We start from the raw sequence: 14127 nt of genomic DNA on the forward strand, positions 1-14127 counted from the left end.
AAACTTAAAAAATATATATATATATACATATATTTTATATATATTTTTATATATTTTTATATATTTAAAATTATATATATGTATATATAATTTATATTTTATTAATTATAGCATTAATTTTTTGACAATTGTGTTTTAAATTATTAAAAATAATTCTAAATTTAAAAATTTTGATTGTTTTCATATATTGTTTTTTTTTTAATATGCCTTATGTAAGGTATATCGATGAGAATCTTTTTTGGTATGCGAATGAATGGTCTCCAGTGAACTGCAGAAGACGGTCATTCGCGAGAATTATTTCGTTGACCGCGCGAATTCCGCGAACAATCCCAACACATGATTTTCAAGAAGCTTTCTGTATACATATATACGTTTAAGATTACGCGAAGGGGTTTAATCCACCCGTAGCGAACGCGACGACAAGAGGATGAGGCCTCGTCGCTGGCTTCAGTGGGCGGCAGTATTTTTATCACACGCGTAAATTGAGTGTTTGTGTGGCTGCGCGCGTGCACTTCTCTCTCGCGAGATGCAGACTTGCGCATACACAGACGTACACGCATGCATGCATGTATACACACACAGTCGCTTTTAGCGCACGTGAGTGGCACGCACGCATGCGGTGCCAGGACCTGAATTCACGTAATTGTGATTAATGGGCCCGCTAATGCGAGCCGGCCGTCTCGAATCGTGCCGGGAATGACGACGAACGATTTCGAAGCCGCGCGTAGACGTGATTCGTAACAATCGCGTCCGAATGAACAATAGTGAAAATGGTTTTCGAGATTTTTCAAGGATAACAAGAGGAGATTCGTTTAGATTTTCGTGAGAAAGGAATTAGCGTTGCGTTCTCGCGGCGTAGCATCATCATCATATTTTTATATCTATTATAAATATTCAGTATCGATCACATATTGTTTCGTTAATTTGGGACAGAAAAAAGAATTAAGACTAATTAATATTGCGCCTCAAGATCAAGCTTCCGAGGTTCTCTCTTTCTTTCTTCAATAAAAAGGTTGTTACGTTCTCTTCTCAAACAACTGACAAAATTTACGTGTCTACCATCAGCAGTTCGCTGATTGACCCGACTGATAAATTCCGAGGGACGATTTATTCGCGTGCTATTGACGTGTCCCACTCGGAAAGAGTAGCTCCTGTTTCTATCTGCCGCTTAATAGATTGCACTTTAAAGTGTCAATGCGACGCAACCTTTAGTTATTATCTTTGAAATTAGAAGATAACTGATTTTGCGAAAAAGGATAAATATATATTTTATATTAAGGCTTTTAAGAATTGCATGATTCATCTCATGTTTCAAAATTGCGCATTTTTGTTGCAAAAAAATTATATCAATGTTAATTCGCGATTTGAATTCTTGGTAATCCTTTTATTTTTAATTTGAAACAATGTTAATTCTTTGAGAGAAACTTGAAATTAGTAAAAGATATTAAAACATCATCCGTTCTGAGTAGAAAGTGATGTGCTTTTGTGATTCTTTTCTTCGATAACATCTTATCCCAATCTTTCTAAATTGAGTTTCTGTGTTTTTGAGCCTTTAATCTCACGGATGCTTTCTTACAAATTAACACGCGGTTGTAAAATATCTAATGGAAGATACCTCGTCCGGCTTTTGAGACATAAAGTGACGGATGGATTATGTAATTGTTTGATTGTGCGTATAAGAAAAGAGAAAAGTTAAGAGCACAATCAAAATATTATTTGTTACATCGTAATAGGAATAATGTAAAATAATTAAAAAATAATTAAAATTATAAAAAATAGATATTTGTATTTATTATAGATTCTGTGATAAATAAAAAATAAATTTAAATACAGAGATAAAAGTATATATAAAAATATCTAAATTTAATATTTTTTACGGTTATATATTTCTCTGCACAGTAGGTACAATAGCGATTTTGAGGTTTTATCTTTTTATAATTATAAGTATAAATAAAATTATAAACAAATTTTTCATTATATTTTGATAATAATAATTGCGAACAATTAAACAAAATGGGCAATTTTACGCAAGAAGGTAACAAGACAGGAAGAGGAGGATTTAGCTTGCTTTCCTGAAACATGATTAGCTATGCAATAATAGATATAAATTTATAAGTATGACTAACTCTTGTCAGATTGTTAACAGATATTAATTTGAAAATATTGTGATAAACTGCGCGACAGCTTTCTATATATTAGTAACATAATAAGTGAATGATTTATTGCTATACTATTGATTAAGGGCTATTAAAGGCTGTATATATCGTTGACTATGTCAATTCGAGAATCATAAATCGTCGTATAGCGGTCATCTTAGTCGTGTACCGTAAGTGCGGTACATGAAACCACAAAAGTTCCTTACAAATACTTCCGCTATCGTACTGTGCAGAGAAACGTGTAACATGTAATTGTAAAAAAAAAATACCAAATCTATATATTTTTATATATGTATATTTTTATTTCTATATTTAAATTTATTTTTTATTCATTACAGGATATAAGTATATGTATGTATATTTTTATATTATATTTAATATATATATTAATACATAATAAATATATATTAATTATTTTAGGTTTTCAATTATTATATGTGTGTGCAATGTGAGTGCATTCTGTGATAAATTACACAAACACACATTTTGAGATATATATAAAAATTTAAATATAGGTATAATATGTAATACATATATTTAATTAATATATTTATTTAAATACATTCATATATATTATAGCGCTTTTTCGTTCTATTATTTTAAATAACTTTAGATTTTTTTCGATAATTAAAAATTACCGGCAATTTCAGTTCTTTTGTTTGATGGATTAACTTTCCTGCGCCAATCTCGGCCGTCCCGAAGCCTTGAGGATTTTCTTTACAGTTTCATTCATAAGTACGAGTTTATAGAATCGAGCTTACATATGATATGATGGCAGGTGCTGTCGAAGCAAAAGTTCAAACAATCTCTCCGCATCGCGCCGCGTTTCTCGTAGAGGGAATATCGCGAGGCAGGTCAATTGCAGTGTCAGGACATGAAAGGAGTCTTTATCAGCCTGTATACTCACTCGTCGTTTGCAACATTACGTAGTAAAATGATACTTTGCATAGCAAATACAAGTAATAAAAGTGATAGTTTTCGCGATATGTATGTCATATTTGATATGGCATATTTCACATTGCACTCAAAAGAGAAGAGGTTGATTTAGAAACAATGTTTACAAGTTTTTTTTTTTAAACTAAAGATTAACTTCAAATAGTTAAATATGTCGAGTCTCATACGCTGTTTGCTATATTAAGAAATAATAGCATTTTTCGTATACAGATATGTGAGAAAAGATAATCGAACTTAATTTTATTCCTCTTCAAATACATTATGATATCACATACATTTGACGTTCGTAAGATATAATGTCGCATTTAAAAATTATTATTTTATATATTAATTATATTATTTATATTATATTTATAAGCATAATATATATTTCGAATGGAAAATTCTAAATTTGATGACGAGAGAAAATCCATCGAATTCGCTTCGACTTTTATGCGTTTAACATCGAGCGAAGGATCGTAAACGAAAGGAACGGAAGACGTTAGAGAGATATCGGAAGCGTGTCGCGGCTTTTAAGTATTTGGCGGGAGATTAAATGCTAGCGCGAGGGATCGTAAATACGGGCCAACGATAGCGCAACGTCGAGACGAGAGAGACGCGCGTGACCCTCGACCTCGAACAATTCCGCACGAGGGTGCAACGACCTTCTGAAATATTATTGAGTCGCGAATAGTAAAAGTGGATCTTCCACTTCTCTCTTCGTCGCGAGGATGAAACGAGCTCGCTTCGAGAATTTGCCAGCGAAAAAACGCGCCAACGTGCGCACCTAACTTAGGCGGACCTCAGAGGAGAGAGAGTTGCACATCGCGCCGATGTTGATTAAGCCGGGTTATACACACGTGGCCGGCTTACGTCATCCACGAGAGATCGTGGCTCGCTCATCTCGATCGCGTATTAGGGCGCATTGCAAATGTACAAACGCAATTTGTTAGGCTTTTGAATAAGACTCGAAGTCGACTTGTCTATTTTTTCTAATAATCTTAACTTGCGAGAAATTAAAAATATTTTTTTTCTTATATATTTAAATATACTTGTTGGACGATTGGGCATAGATTCTTTTAAAGATTCAACGACATCGGATATACATAGGCACTTTTCTGAGCCTTTGCACATTCATGCTAGGTTGCAAAGAAAAAAAAAAAAGAAAATACTCCATGCATCAATCTCGATCTTCACGTGGGCGAAATCATCGTGTAGCGGGTGAGAAATCATCGCCCACGCTGATTGAGAGTATCGAGCTTCGAAGTTCGAAGTCTGTTCTTTAGTCTCTTAAAATAGTCTCTTAAAATAAAGGGGACACATGTGCGAATGTAAAGGGCAGGAGAGATATACACCCGCTTTAATGCAATCTGAATAAGAAAGCTTATATATCGATCCCCATGGCATTGACATTATATTGACATGTTACTTCGAGCGCACAGTACACGAGATTAGATGATGGATTTCAATTATTTGCTGCTTAGCGGGATATTTTCTCCCTTGAACATTTTATTTGCAATGAGTTTTCAATGTTTATATTAAAATATTAATATTAAATTTATATATACCTATATGTTAAAATATCAGATTTTACATAACCGATGCACGAATTTGCACATTCGATTCCAAGATGCAAAGTACCGCGCCGGTTTAAGGCGATTCCGCAACGCAAACGCGTGCGTGGATAACTACATACATAACTACACGCAATTCCAACGACACGCGTGCTGGCACGCACCGCACGTAATCAATTTCAATCTCGAATTGCACCGCACCGTTCATTATTGCGCTTTGTCGCTCGATCCTGTAAGAATCTGTCCTATATTATTCCTCACTTTATTGTTCGCTTTCATAAAAACGTATCGCGAATTCTTGAGATAATCGAGAATTGCGGTCATAATTTTATATAATATTAAAAGGGAAAAGAAATAAAAAGAGACGACAATTTAATTAACTAAAACGCAATTCGAATTTTTATATATATAAAAATTAATTTTAATTTAATTTAATTTTAATTTAATTAATATTTAATTATTTAATTGCAATTTAATTATTTTTTTATGTTAACGTAAATAAAGAGAAGAACTCGAGAAGATGAGCTTTATATATAGCGTGAGAGAGATGCCATCTGATTATATTTTATATTTTAATAATTTCAATCACAGATAAGTAAAAGATAAATAAATTCAGAGATGATTAAGATATTATCAATTCACAGAGATATTTAAGAGTTTAGCGAAAATACTTTTTAACAGGGTGTGTGAAGTTGGCACCCCTATGTTATGCTATCATAGTTCTGTTAAGAGTTCTGAGTTATTTAGAACCATAGGAAGAGTTCTTGATAATTTTTAGAAATAGTTCCGGTCATTACTTAACGAAATCCAAAAAATAGGGGTGCCAACTTCACATTTTTTTACACATCGAGTTCTAATAGTTTTGAGCAGAGTTTTAAGTAGTTATATATTATAGTTCCTGATTATTTTTTGAAAGAGTTCTGCAATTTTTAGATAAAAAAACGTACTTTTTCAATATCAAAGATATTTCTAAAATATCAAGTTCTCGTGAAAAACGTTAGAGTTCGTGATTTTTACTAAATGTTTCGTAAAAGTGTATTAATTTTAAAAAATCAATCTCTTCGAAACTATAATAGATAGAGCCATGCGGTTTTCACGTTTTTTCTTGTATTATCGAGTACGATTCAGAACTCTAACGTCTTTTCCCAGAACTTGATATTTTAAAAATATATCTTCGATATTAAAAGGATGTTTTTTTATCTCTATAAAAATTGTAAAACTCTTTTAAAAAATAATCAGAAACTATGTAACTATTAAACAATTTAAATTTACTCACGGTTGCTCCTTTATTGCCCGATGCCTCCCCGGGCCTCCTTCTCGTAGAAGTTTCGAAACACTTGCATTCGCGTTATCTTTTTTCGTTCGCGACGCGCGGCGACGCCCGGGTTTGAGCTATCACAATCTTCGACGCGTTTTGGTAAAACGCGAGACTCGCGAGACTCGTGAGAGCTTATTCGCGTGCGAATAAAACCGAAGTTCCATTTTCGTGTCGTCGCTTTTTCCAAGACCCATTTTTCGCAGGGACTTATCGAACGAAGATGATAAAGAGAGCGACTTCGCCGCGACGCACTCAAGTCGCCGAAGGACGCAAGCGAGACGAATATTGAGCGAGATTCACGGCCGACGAGATCAATCTCGCGCGTGCAACGCGATCGGATTTATACGATAATTAATCGCCAAAGACGCTAATTAATACACTCGTCCTTTCGCGGACCGGCAAGAAGCGCGCGACTATTGATCACGACCAATCGAAGAAGAGCACTGGAGGTGGAGCTAGACTGGCACTGCCAGGTTCGGAATGCGCAACGATACGTCGCGACAAGTCGTAGTGGTGGGGCATTGTAGGGCTCACGACGTGGGAGCTCGGCGAATCACGTCGCGACTACATATCCCCACCAGGTCGTAGTGGTGGAGGTATGTAGTCGCGACGTGATTCGCCGAGCTCCCACGTCGCATCCCCTACAATGCCTCACCACTACGATTCGGCGCGACGTATCGTTGCGCGTTCCGAACCTGGCAGTGCCAGTCTAGCTCCACCTCCAGTGCTCTTCTTCGATTGTTTGTGATCAACGGTCGCACTTCTTGCCGGTCCGCGAAAGGCGACTGTATTAATTAGCGTCTTTGGCGGTTAATTATCGTATGAATCCGATCGCGTCGCACGTACCGACATCGTAATCGCGATCGCACACGTGAAATTGATCTCGTCGATCGTGAATCGCGCTCAATGTTCGTCTCGCTGCATCCTTCGGCGACTTGAGTGCGTCGCGGCGAAGTCGCTCTCTTTATCATCTTCGTTCGATAAGCGCCTGCGAAAAATGGATCTTGGAAAAAGCGGCGACGCGAAAATGGAGCTTCGGTTTCATTCGCGCGCGAATAAGCTCTCGCGAGTCTCGGGTTTTACCGAAACGCGTCGAAGATTGTGATAGCTAAAACCCGGGCGTCGCCGCGCGTCGCGAACGAAAAAAAATAACGCGAGTGCAAGTGTTTCGAAACTTCTACGAGAAGGAGGCCCGGGGAGGCATCGGACAACAAAGGAGCAACCGTGAGGTGAGTAAATTTAAATTGTTTAATAGTTACATAGTTCCTGATTATTTTTTGAAAGAGTTTTGCAATTTTTATAGAGATAAAAAAACATCCTTTCAATATTGAAGATATTTTTAAAATATCAAGTTCTGGGAGAAGACATTAGAGTTCTGAATTGTACACGATAAAACAAGAAAAAAAAGTGAAAACCGCATAGCTCTACCTGTTCCGAGGTATCAATTTTTTTAATTCATCGGAACGTAGAAATTTTGTGACGTATGTCAAGTCGACGTGTGACATACGTAAAGGTACGTTTTTTATCTAAAAATTGCAGAACTCTTTCAAAAAATAATCAGGAATTATATAACTATTTAAAAGAACCTTAAAACTCTGCTCAAAACTATTGAAACTCGATGTGTAAAAAAATGTAAAGTTGGCACCCCTATTTTTTGAAACTGATTTTCGTTATCGTAATGACCGGAACTATTTCTAAAAATTATCAAGAACTCTTTCTATGGTTCTAAATAACTCAGAACTCTTAACAGAATTATGATAGTATAACATAGGGGTGCCAACTTCACACATCCTTTTTAACATTGTACAAAATGTTCATTTAAATTAGATATTTTTTGTTAAGAAATGTATATTTTAATTAATAAAATTATTTATTAAAATGTATATTTTATATTTTATAAATAGTAAAAATAATTTATTATTAAACTATTTTTTGAACCAACAAAAATTGTGTTTGTTTAAACAAAAATATTACACGATGTTGAAAAGTATCCTATATATATTTTTCGATTTATTAGTCTTATAACTTTTTAAGAATTTTTTAGGATTTTACACATAGATAATTTCAGTTTATTAAATATATATGTATATATAAAATGACGCAACTATCCCCTTTCCCTCCCGCATTCGCGACAAATTGCACGGAGGTTCCATTATTAGCACTGGTGCAAATTAATTTTACGGACGAGAGTAGGAAGGAAGGCGTAATTCAACAGTGGCTTTCTACTGTGGGGGTAATTTACTCTGGAATTGAAGCAATTAAACTCATTTTTCCCTAGAATAATGCAGATTATTGTGCGAGCACATATGATGGTACAGCTGTTCGCCGGAGGTTGAAAGTGAAAATACCATGATGATTACGCAACCGCCGTAATTAAGTATTCGTTCTATGCAACGATCTTTCTTTAATAATTCGTTCTCTCACTCCCTTGTGTTTCTAATTTCATTTTATTTCGCATGAAGAAACACATTAGACAATCAACTGCCGCTTTCAAGCGCAAAATACACATTACATCGGCGATATTTAAGCTCGTCGCGTACTTGCATAATTTGCAAAATAAAAATTCTCTCAACAATAATTATAAGTATATATAAATTTCAAAAAATATTGTTTCGAAATATATTTTTGATAAAAAGGATATATGTATATTAGAAATTTTTTTATTATTGAAAATGATAGAGTGTAAGGATCCACTTTTATAGCGCTCATTATATATCGGCTTTTTAAACAACCTTGACATGATGAAAAAAGTGTTCAAGGTTAATATATATCTTTCATTTCGATCAATATATAATGCTGAGGAACAGCCAAGTGCGAAGAATTTACGATCACGATAATAGATGATGTAACTGTCCGGCTTAAATTTCTTCGGCTCCGAACGCTTCTCTCAATTAACATCGCCGCGACGGTTAATCGCGCGTGTCGACGGCCGGAAGTTCCGACGAATCACACCGAAAGAGAGACGATTTGTACGTCCCACGTAACGAATTACGGAGTAATCGCGAACGAGAGCGCGAACGTGCGTACACGCAAGTGCGTCGACGACGACAAGAGAGAACGGAGCCGCGAAGCGACAGAGGAAACGGAGGATTTGTCATGAAGACAGTTTGGTTTAACTGATCTCATCCGTCTTGCTCGCGAGCGTTTGCGATTGTCTTCGTTCTTGTTTGTCGTCGAGACGCGACGTTGACAGCTGGTCGACTTCATTGCGCGTGTGTCATTCGAGCCGTGTCCTGCCGAATAGATTGAATCGTCCCGTTAACCCTGACGGGCCAATAATCACTCGTAATTTCGACGAGTGCGTGCCGAATTATAAGTCGAACTTGAAAGATTTATGTATTAGCTTTTTTTTTCGATCTATCTTATACATTTTTTTCTTTTGTCTCGGTACATCCTCATATAAATTAAAATTATATATTTTTAAAGATATAATATAGTAAACTATTGTTTTATATTAGAACGAAAGTAATTAAAAAATATATTATCTGCTTATAATGTGCATATTTTTTTAATATAATTGATATTTATTATTTAGTTTCGAACCGACCAGATTTAAGATTATTTATGAATATACGAAATAGAATACATAATTTCAAAACTACTATAAAATTATTTAACTTACTATAAAAATATAATAGAAGATGTGTTTTGCTTTTGTTATATGTGACGAATCTTATATTTTTGTCACTCAGAGTTGCTCGCAATAATGTCGCGTGTGAGAGCGAGATGACGACCGAATAATGTGTGCCATTACTGACATTTTCAAACATTAAGACGGCTTTTCTGCGTCCCACGCAACTTCATGAAGCCTCGTGCTCATTATATCATACACTTTACTCTATTGATAATCATCCTTCTCTGTAAGTCTAGCATTAATGATGCGTGCAGACACAGATCTCAAGTTAAGTGAATATCTACGACAGTGAAAAATGACGTATTATTTATATAGCAGATAGATAATACTTAATTTTTTTCGATAATAATTGCACGAATGAATTTGTTTATAGCTGCAGGCGTCGTTAGATATGACTTTGAAAATTTGTAAATTTATGGGAAAGGAATTTTGTAGGAAGTTGAAAGAGTTCCTTGTATATACGATGAGAGGTCGCGTATATAAACGACGTGGCCCTTCGGTGTACACTGATAAAATATAAGTAGACGAGGCTTCCATTTTAAGCCATGTCCACGCTAAGCGGTTATTTGCTACGTTGTTATTATGCAGGCGCTGGTGTGCTTGTATCAGCTGTTCGTAGTGCATTATATGCCGCACCGAACACATTAATCGAGCTCTTAAACGCATTTTCTATACTTCAACTCTTTCTTTTAAGCACGAAAATATCCGACGTCGATATTCAATTTTATGGAAAAGATAAAAATTTCACGTTTGTATTGTGTGATCTTTCTCTCTCTTCCTTTCTTTTTATATATCGTGCGTCGTAAAACCCTTTTACGATGCCAATTTTCGGCGCAAAACCTACGCATCGTATAATAAGGATGACAGATTTACGCGCGAAATATCGACGAAAGCGCGTCAAATAAATTTCAATAAAATTCATTCACGAAGCATCCCCTCTTTTCTCGGACTTTCGGGTGGAATTTCGCGAAATTTAATAGCGCCGCTTTCAAGTCGTCGAAGGTTTTCGTCGACCTCTTTTCTGCCTCGGTAGCGTCTAACGTCAAGAGAAGCAACGATATTTTTGCTCTTCCTTTAAGGGTTCTCCCGTAACACGAGATGCGTTTCGCCTTTCTGCCCTTTTCCCTTTCCTCCCTCCTCGTCTTCTCGTCCCTTTATCTCCATCTTCTTTGCCGGACCCTACACGAAAGTTCAATTTGTACGGCGTGTCAAAGATTCTCTTGCGAATTCACCGCGTTCCCTTTCTCGGTGGCTCCAAAGATGCACTTTAACTGTAACGAAGTTGCGATAAGCGAAGTTTCGCGTTCACGAATCCATTGTATAAAAAACGACAAAATTTTTGTCGACATTTTTTGGATTCAAGCAAATTTCCAAATCTTATTAAAGTCAAATATTGTCGTCCCGAATCATTATTATATACATATGTTTATACATATACATATGTTTATTTATAATGATCAAAATAATAGAAAAATGGTTCGTTTTGTAACGTAAATCAAAATAATCTAAACCCAAACGATTAAAACGCTCAAATGATCAAAATGATCAAAACAGGCACATTAATCAAAATTACGTTCGCGACAGAAATATCTGACTTTAATAAGATTTGGAACTTTGTGCTTCAATTTACTGTAATATGATATTTTATACACGCGTAATATATTTAATATACATTATAATATTTGATATGATAGAAAATAAAATAACCGAGATTTTTGTTGTCACTGTTACAGGTTTCGTGTCGTGTTCACCGAGCCCTTGTAAGAACGGAGGACTCTGCGTGTCGTCGCCGCGCGGCGAGTCGCATTGCAAGTGAGTAGCAACACAGCACTATAACCATATATCCCATCACTCCCATTATTGCAATTACGAATCGGCATTTCTGCTGCCCCCGTTGCCGGCTTGTACATATCGTTCGGCATGCGTGTCGTGTGATTGCGCGCGAAACAACCGACTCGACCGCAGGCGGTCGGGTTCTTCGAGGCGCGTTTTATTTACTACGCGAGCACCTGCACGTAACAAAATTTTTTATATGATTATAAACAAAGAGTCCTTCGTCTCGATTGGTTCTCGCCCGTTGCTCGCTAGTCTAGTAAAATTTATTTTTATCTTATTTTCTTCGATTTATTTTTGTGTATTGATTTATTTGATTGTTCATCTGAATATAAAAATAATTTCTAAATATTTTACACACGATGATTTCTTATCTTTGAATCAATCTATGAGCCATTTCAAAATATTGGAGAGATCGTTACAAATATATAGAGAGATTAAAAGGCGGTAATTAAATATGCAATTTAATATTTTTTATAGTAAACGTATATAGAGAGAATTTATAGAATTAAATTAGTAAATATTAAAGTGCAAATTAATAAGAAAACATTTGATTTATATTGGATCTATCGATATGCAAATGCATATTTTAGAGAAAAAAATATACTACAAAATTATGATTTTATTCGTATAGTAGATTAGATTTATAATCTCTTTCACTATCATTATTTGGATTACTACGAACCGATTCGTTCGTTAATGCTCGCATAGCATTACATAGCATTATATAGTACGCACCTTTACACTTTGAGTTGGCGATCCACGATAGGTTTAGCGGAGGGGGATAAAAAGAGATATTGAAGTGGGCAGAAAAGGTAGGAAGGGGTGGCGAGAGGGAGAGACAAGGAGAAGGCGAGAGAACCGGACGTTTCGCCGCCTCCCACGCGAAAAGGATAAGAAACTATAGAAAAGACAAAGAGAAATGAAGGGAAGAAGGACGTGGAGGACTGGAAGAGTCTCATCTTCCACGTTGCAAAATCATGCAAAGTCCAAAAAAATTCGCGTTGCTTAAAAAATCGTGGCATGTTTGAAAAATAATAATTTATTAATAAGATCTGGGATATTTTTTTAAATTAAATATTTTAGCACTTAGGAGATCATTTTATGTCTTAATTATTGCATTATATACTTTATAACAATTATATATCCTAACCATAATAATAAAAAGAATATTGCAGCGGTAAGATGTATATTTATGCGCAATTATTTTAATGAGATGTATAAAAAAAATATTTGTATAAAATAATATAAATTGAGTCTTAGGAAATTATATAAAGTCATCAATTCTTTTTTAGTATATATAATATAAATCTTTATGTAAGACTGTGCTCGAAAGCGCATTAATTTCATTTTCAAGAATTATACTGTTTTTTATATTAGATTATTTTTTAAATTATACTTTTTTATACTATTACGTAGAGCAATTTATCGGTAAATGTTGCAAATAAAGTCGTTCGTTATTTAATAGCGCAAGCATCTCGATCGTAATTGTCAGACGACAACTTCTACCTGGGATAATACTGTTTCGCAGTTCTCAGAACGTTGATATAGTCTAGCTTTAAAGCGCGTTAGGGACACTCATAAAACATTTACTGGTATAATAAAAATTCTTAATGCGCGAGTAAATCACGGGGACCACTCGTTGCGCGACTTTTTTGACATTGTAGCACTTATATGCACGTATAAAATTATTCACTCACGCGCGCAGGTGCATTATGCTCTCGAGAACTCCGATAGAGGTTACTCTTCATTGTTCCTTGATCACAGTATTGATCATCTACTTTAAATCAATAATATTAATAGAATATTTAAATCATCGATTTTTTAAATATTATCTGAAAAATAAATTTATCTATTTTTATCTTATTTAATTTCTTTGATTTATTTTTATTTTATTTTATTTTTTACCTGGATATAAAAATAACGATTTAAATATTTTACACGCATGATTTATCTTTGAAAAAATTTTACCTTCTCTAAAATATGTTATTATAATTAGCCTTATTTCCAACATATAAAAGTGCATTATATATTTATGATAATTTATTATCTAAAATTTTAATTAATGAAATAGTATTTTAATTGAATTTTTTCGATAGAAAAAAATTTAGATACCAATTTTTTCTTTATTACAATCTCAATGTTTACTATACAAATGATCAATACTGCTTTCGTTACTAATAGTGTTCACATTTCGTCTCTTCGCGACATTCCGGCTCATTGCTCTTCACCGTTGCACTCTCACGCCGGATCGAAGCCGATCGATGTCGATACTACGTGAACGCCGAAGGGCTCGCGATCGTCATGGATAATTGGAAAATTATCGTACCGCTTTCCTCCATCGATCGTCCGCTCGAAATACGGGGTAATGAACGCGGCGAGAGCATGATTTCCTAACGGCTAACATTACTTTAGCGTAGTACGAAATTATTCCTACGGGCGATACGTGAAAACCGTCGAGGGCGAAAAAATCAGTACAATGTCAACATTATTTAGTTGGAAATTTTTTTTAACTTGAAAATTTCTAAAATTGCCATTAATTTTCCCCTGAAATTCACTTGAAGGATTTGCGGATGACATCTTAACTGACAGATTGCAGATGTGTGTGTCTATGATTTAGCAGTCGGATATCCCGTTCCTATATAGTACTACGTTTAACTCGTGACGAGCGTGACGTCG

General features: G+C 35.0%; 2 protein-coding genes across 2 annotated transcripts in view; one reads left to right on the forward strand and one right to left on the reverse strand.

The window, feature by feature from the left end:
- LOC145936785 (uncharacterized) overlaps positions 1–5978 on the reverse strand; it is a 49459-nt gene extending 43481 nt beyond the window's left edge. Inside the window, exon 1 of the mRNA XM_083039343.1 lies at positions 5940–5978. The gene's annotated coding sequence lies outside the window, so the exon portion shown is untranslated. The remainder of the gene's footprint in view (positions 1–5939) is intronic.
- The window catches only part of N (neurogenic locus Notch protein), a 260129-nt gene that overhangs the window by 31678 nt on the left and 214324 nt on the right, over positions 1–14127 (forward strand). Inside the window, exon 2 of the mRNA XM_083039314.1 lies at positions 11349–11427. Coding sequence (XP_082895440.1) covers positions 11349–11427 — 79 coding nt within the window. The remainder of the gene's footprint in view (positions 1–11348; positions 11428–14127) is intronic.

This window comes from Prenolepis imparis, unplaced genomic scaffold, assembly GCF_030444845.1.
Source record: "Prenolepis imparis isolate NDT839.2.m4 unplaced genomic scaffold, iyPreImpa1.0 SCAF_5, whole genome shotgun sequence".
Taxonomy (NCBI): domain Eukaryota; kingdom Metazoa; phylum Arthropoda; class Insecta; order Hymenoptera; family Formicidae; genus Prenolepis; species Prenolepis imparis.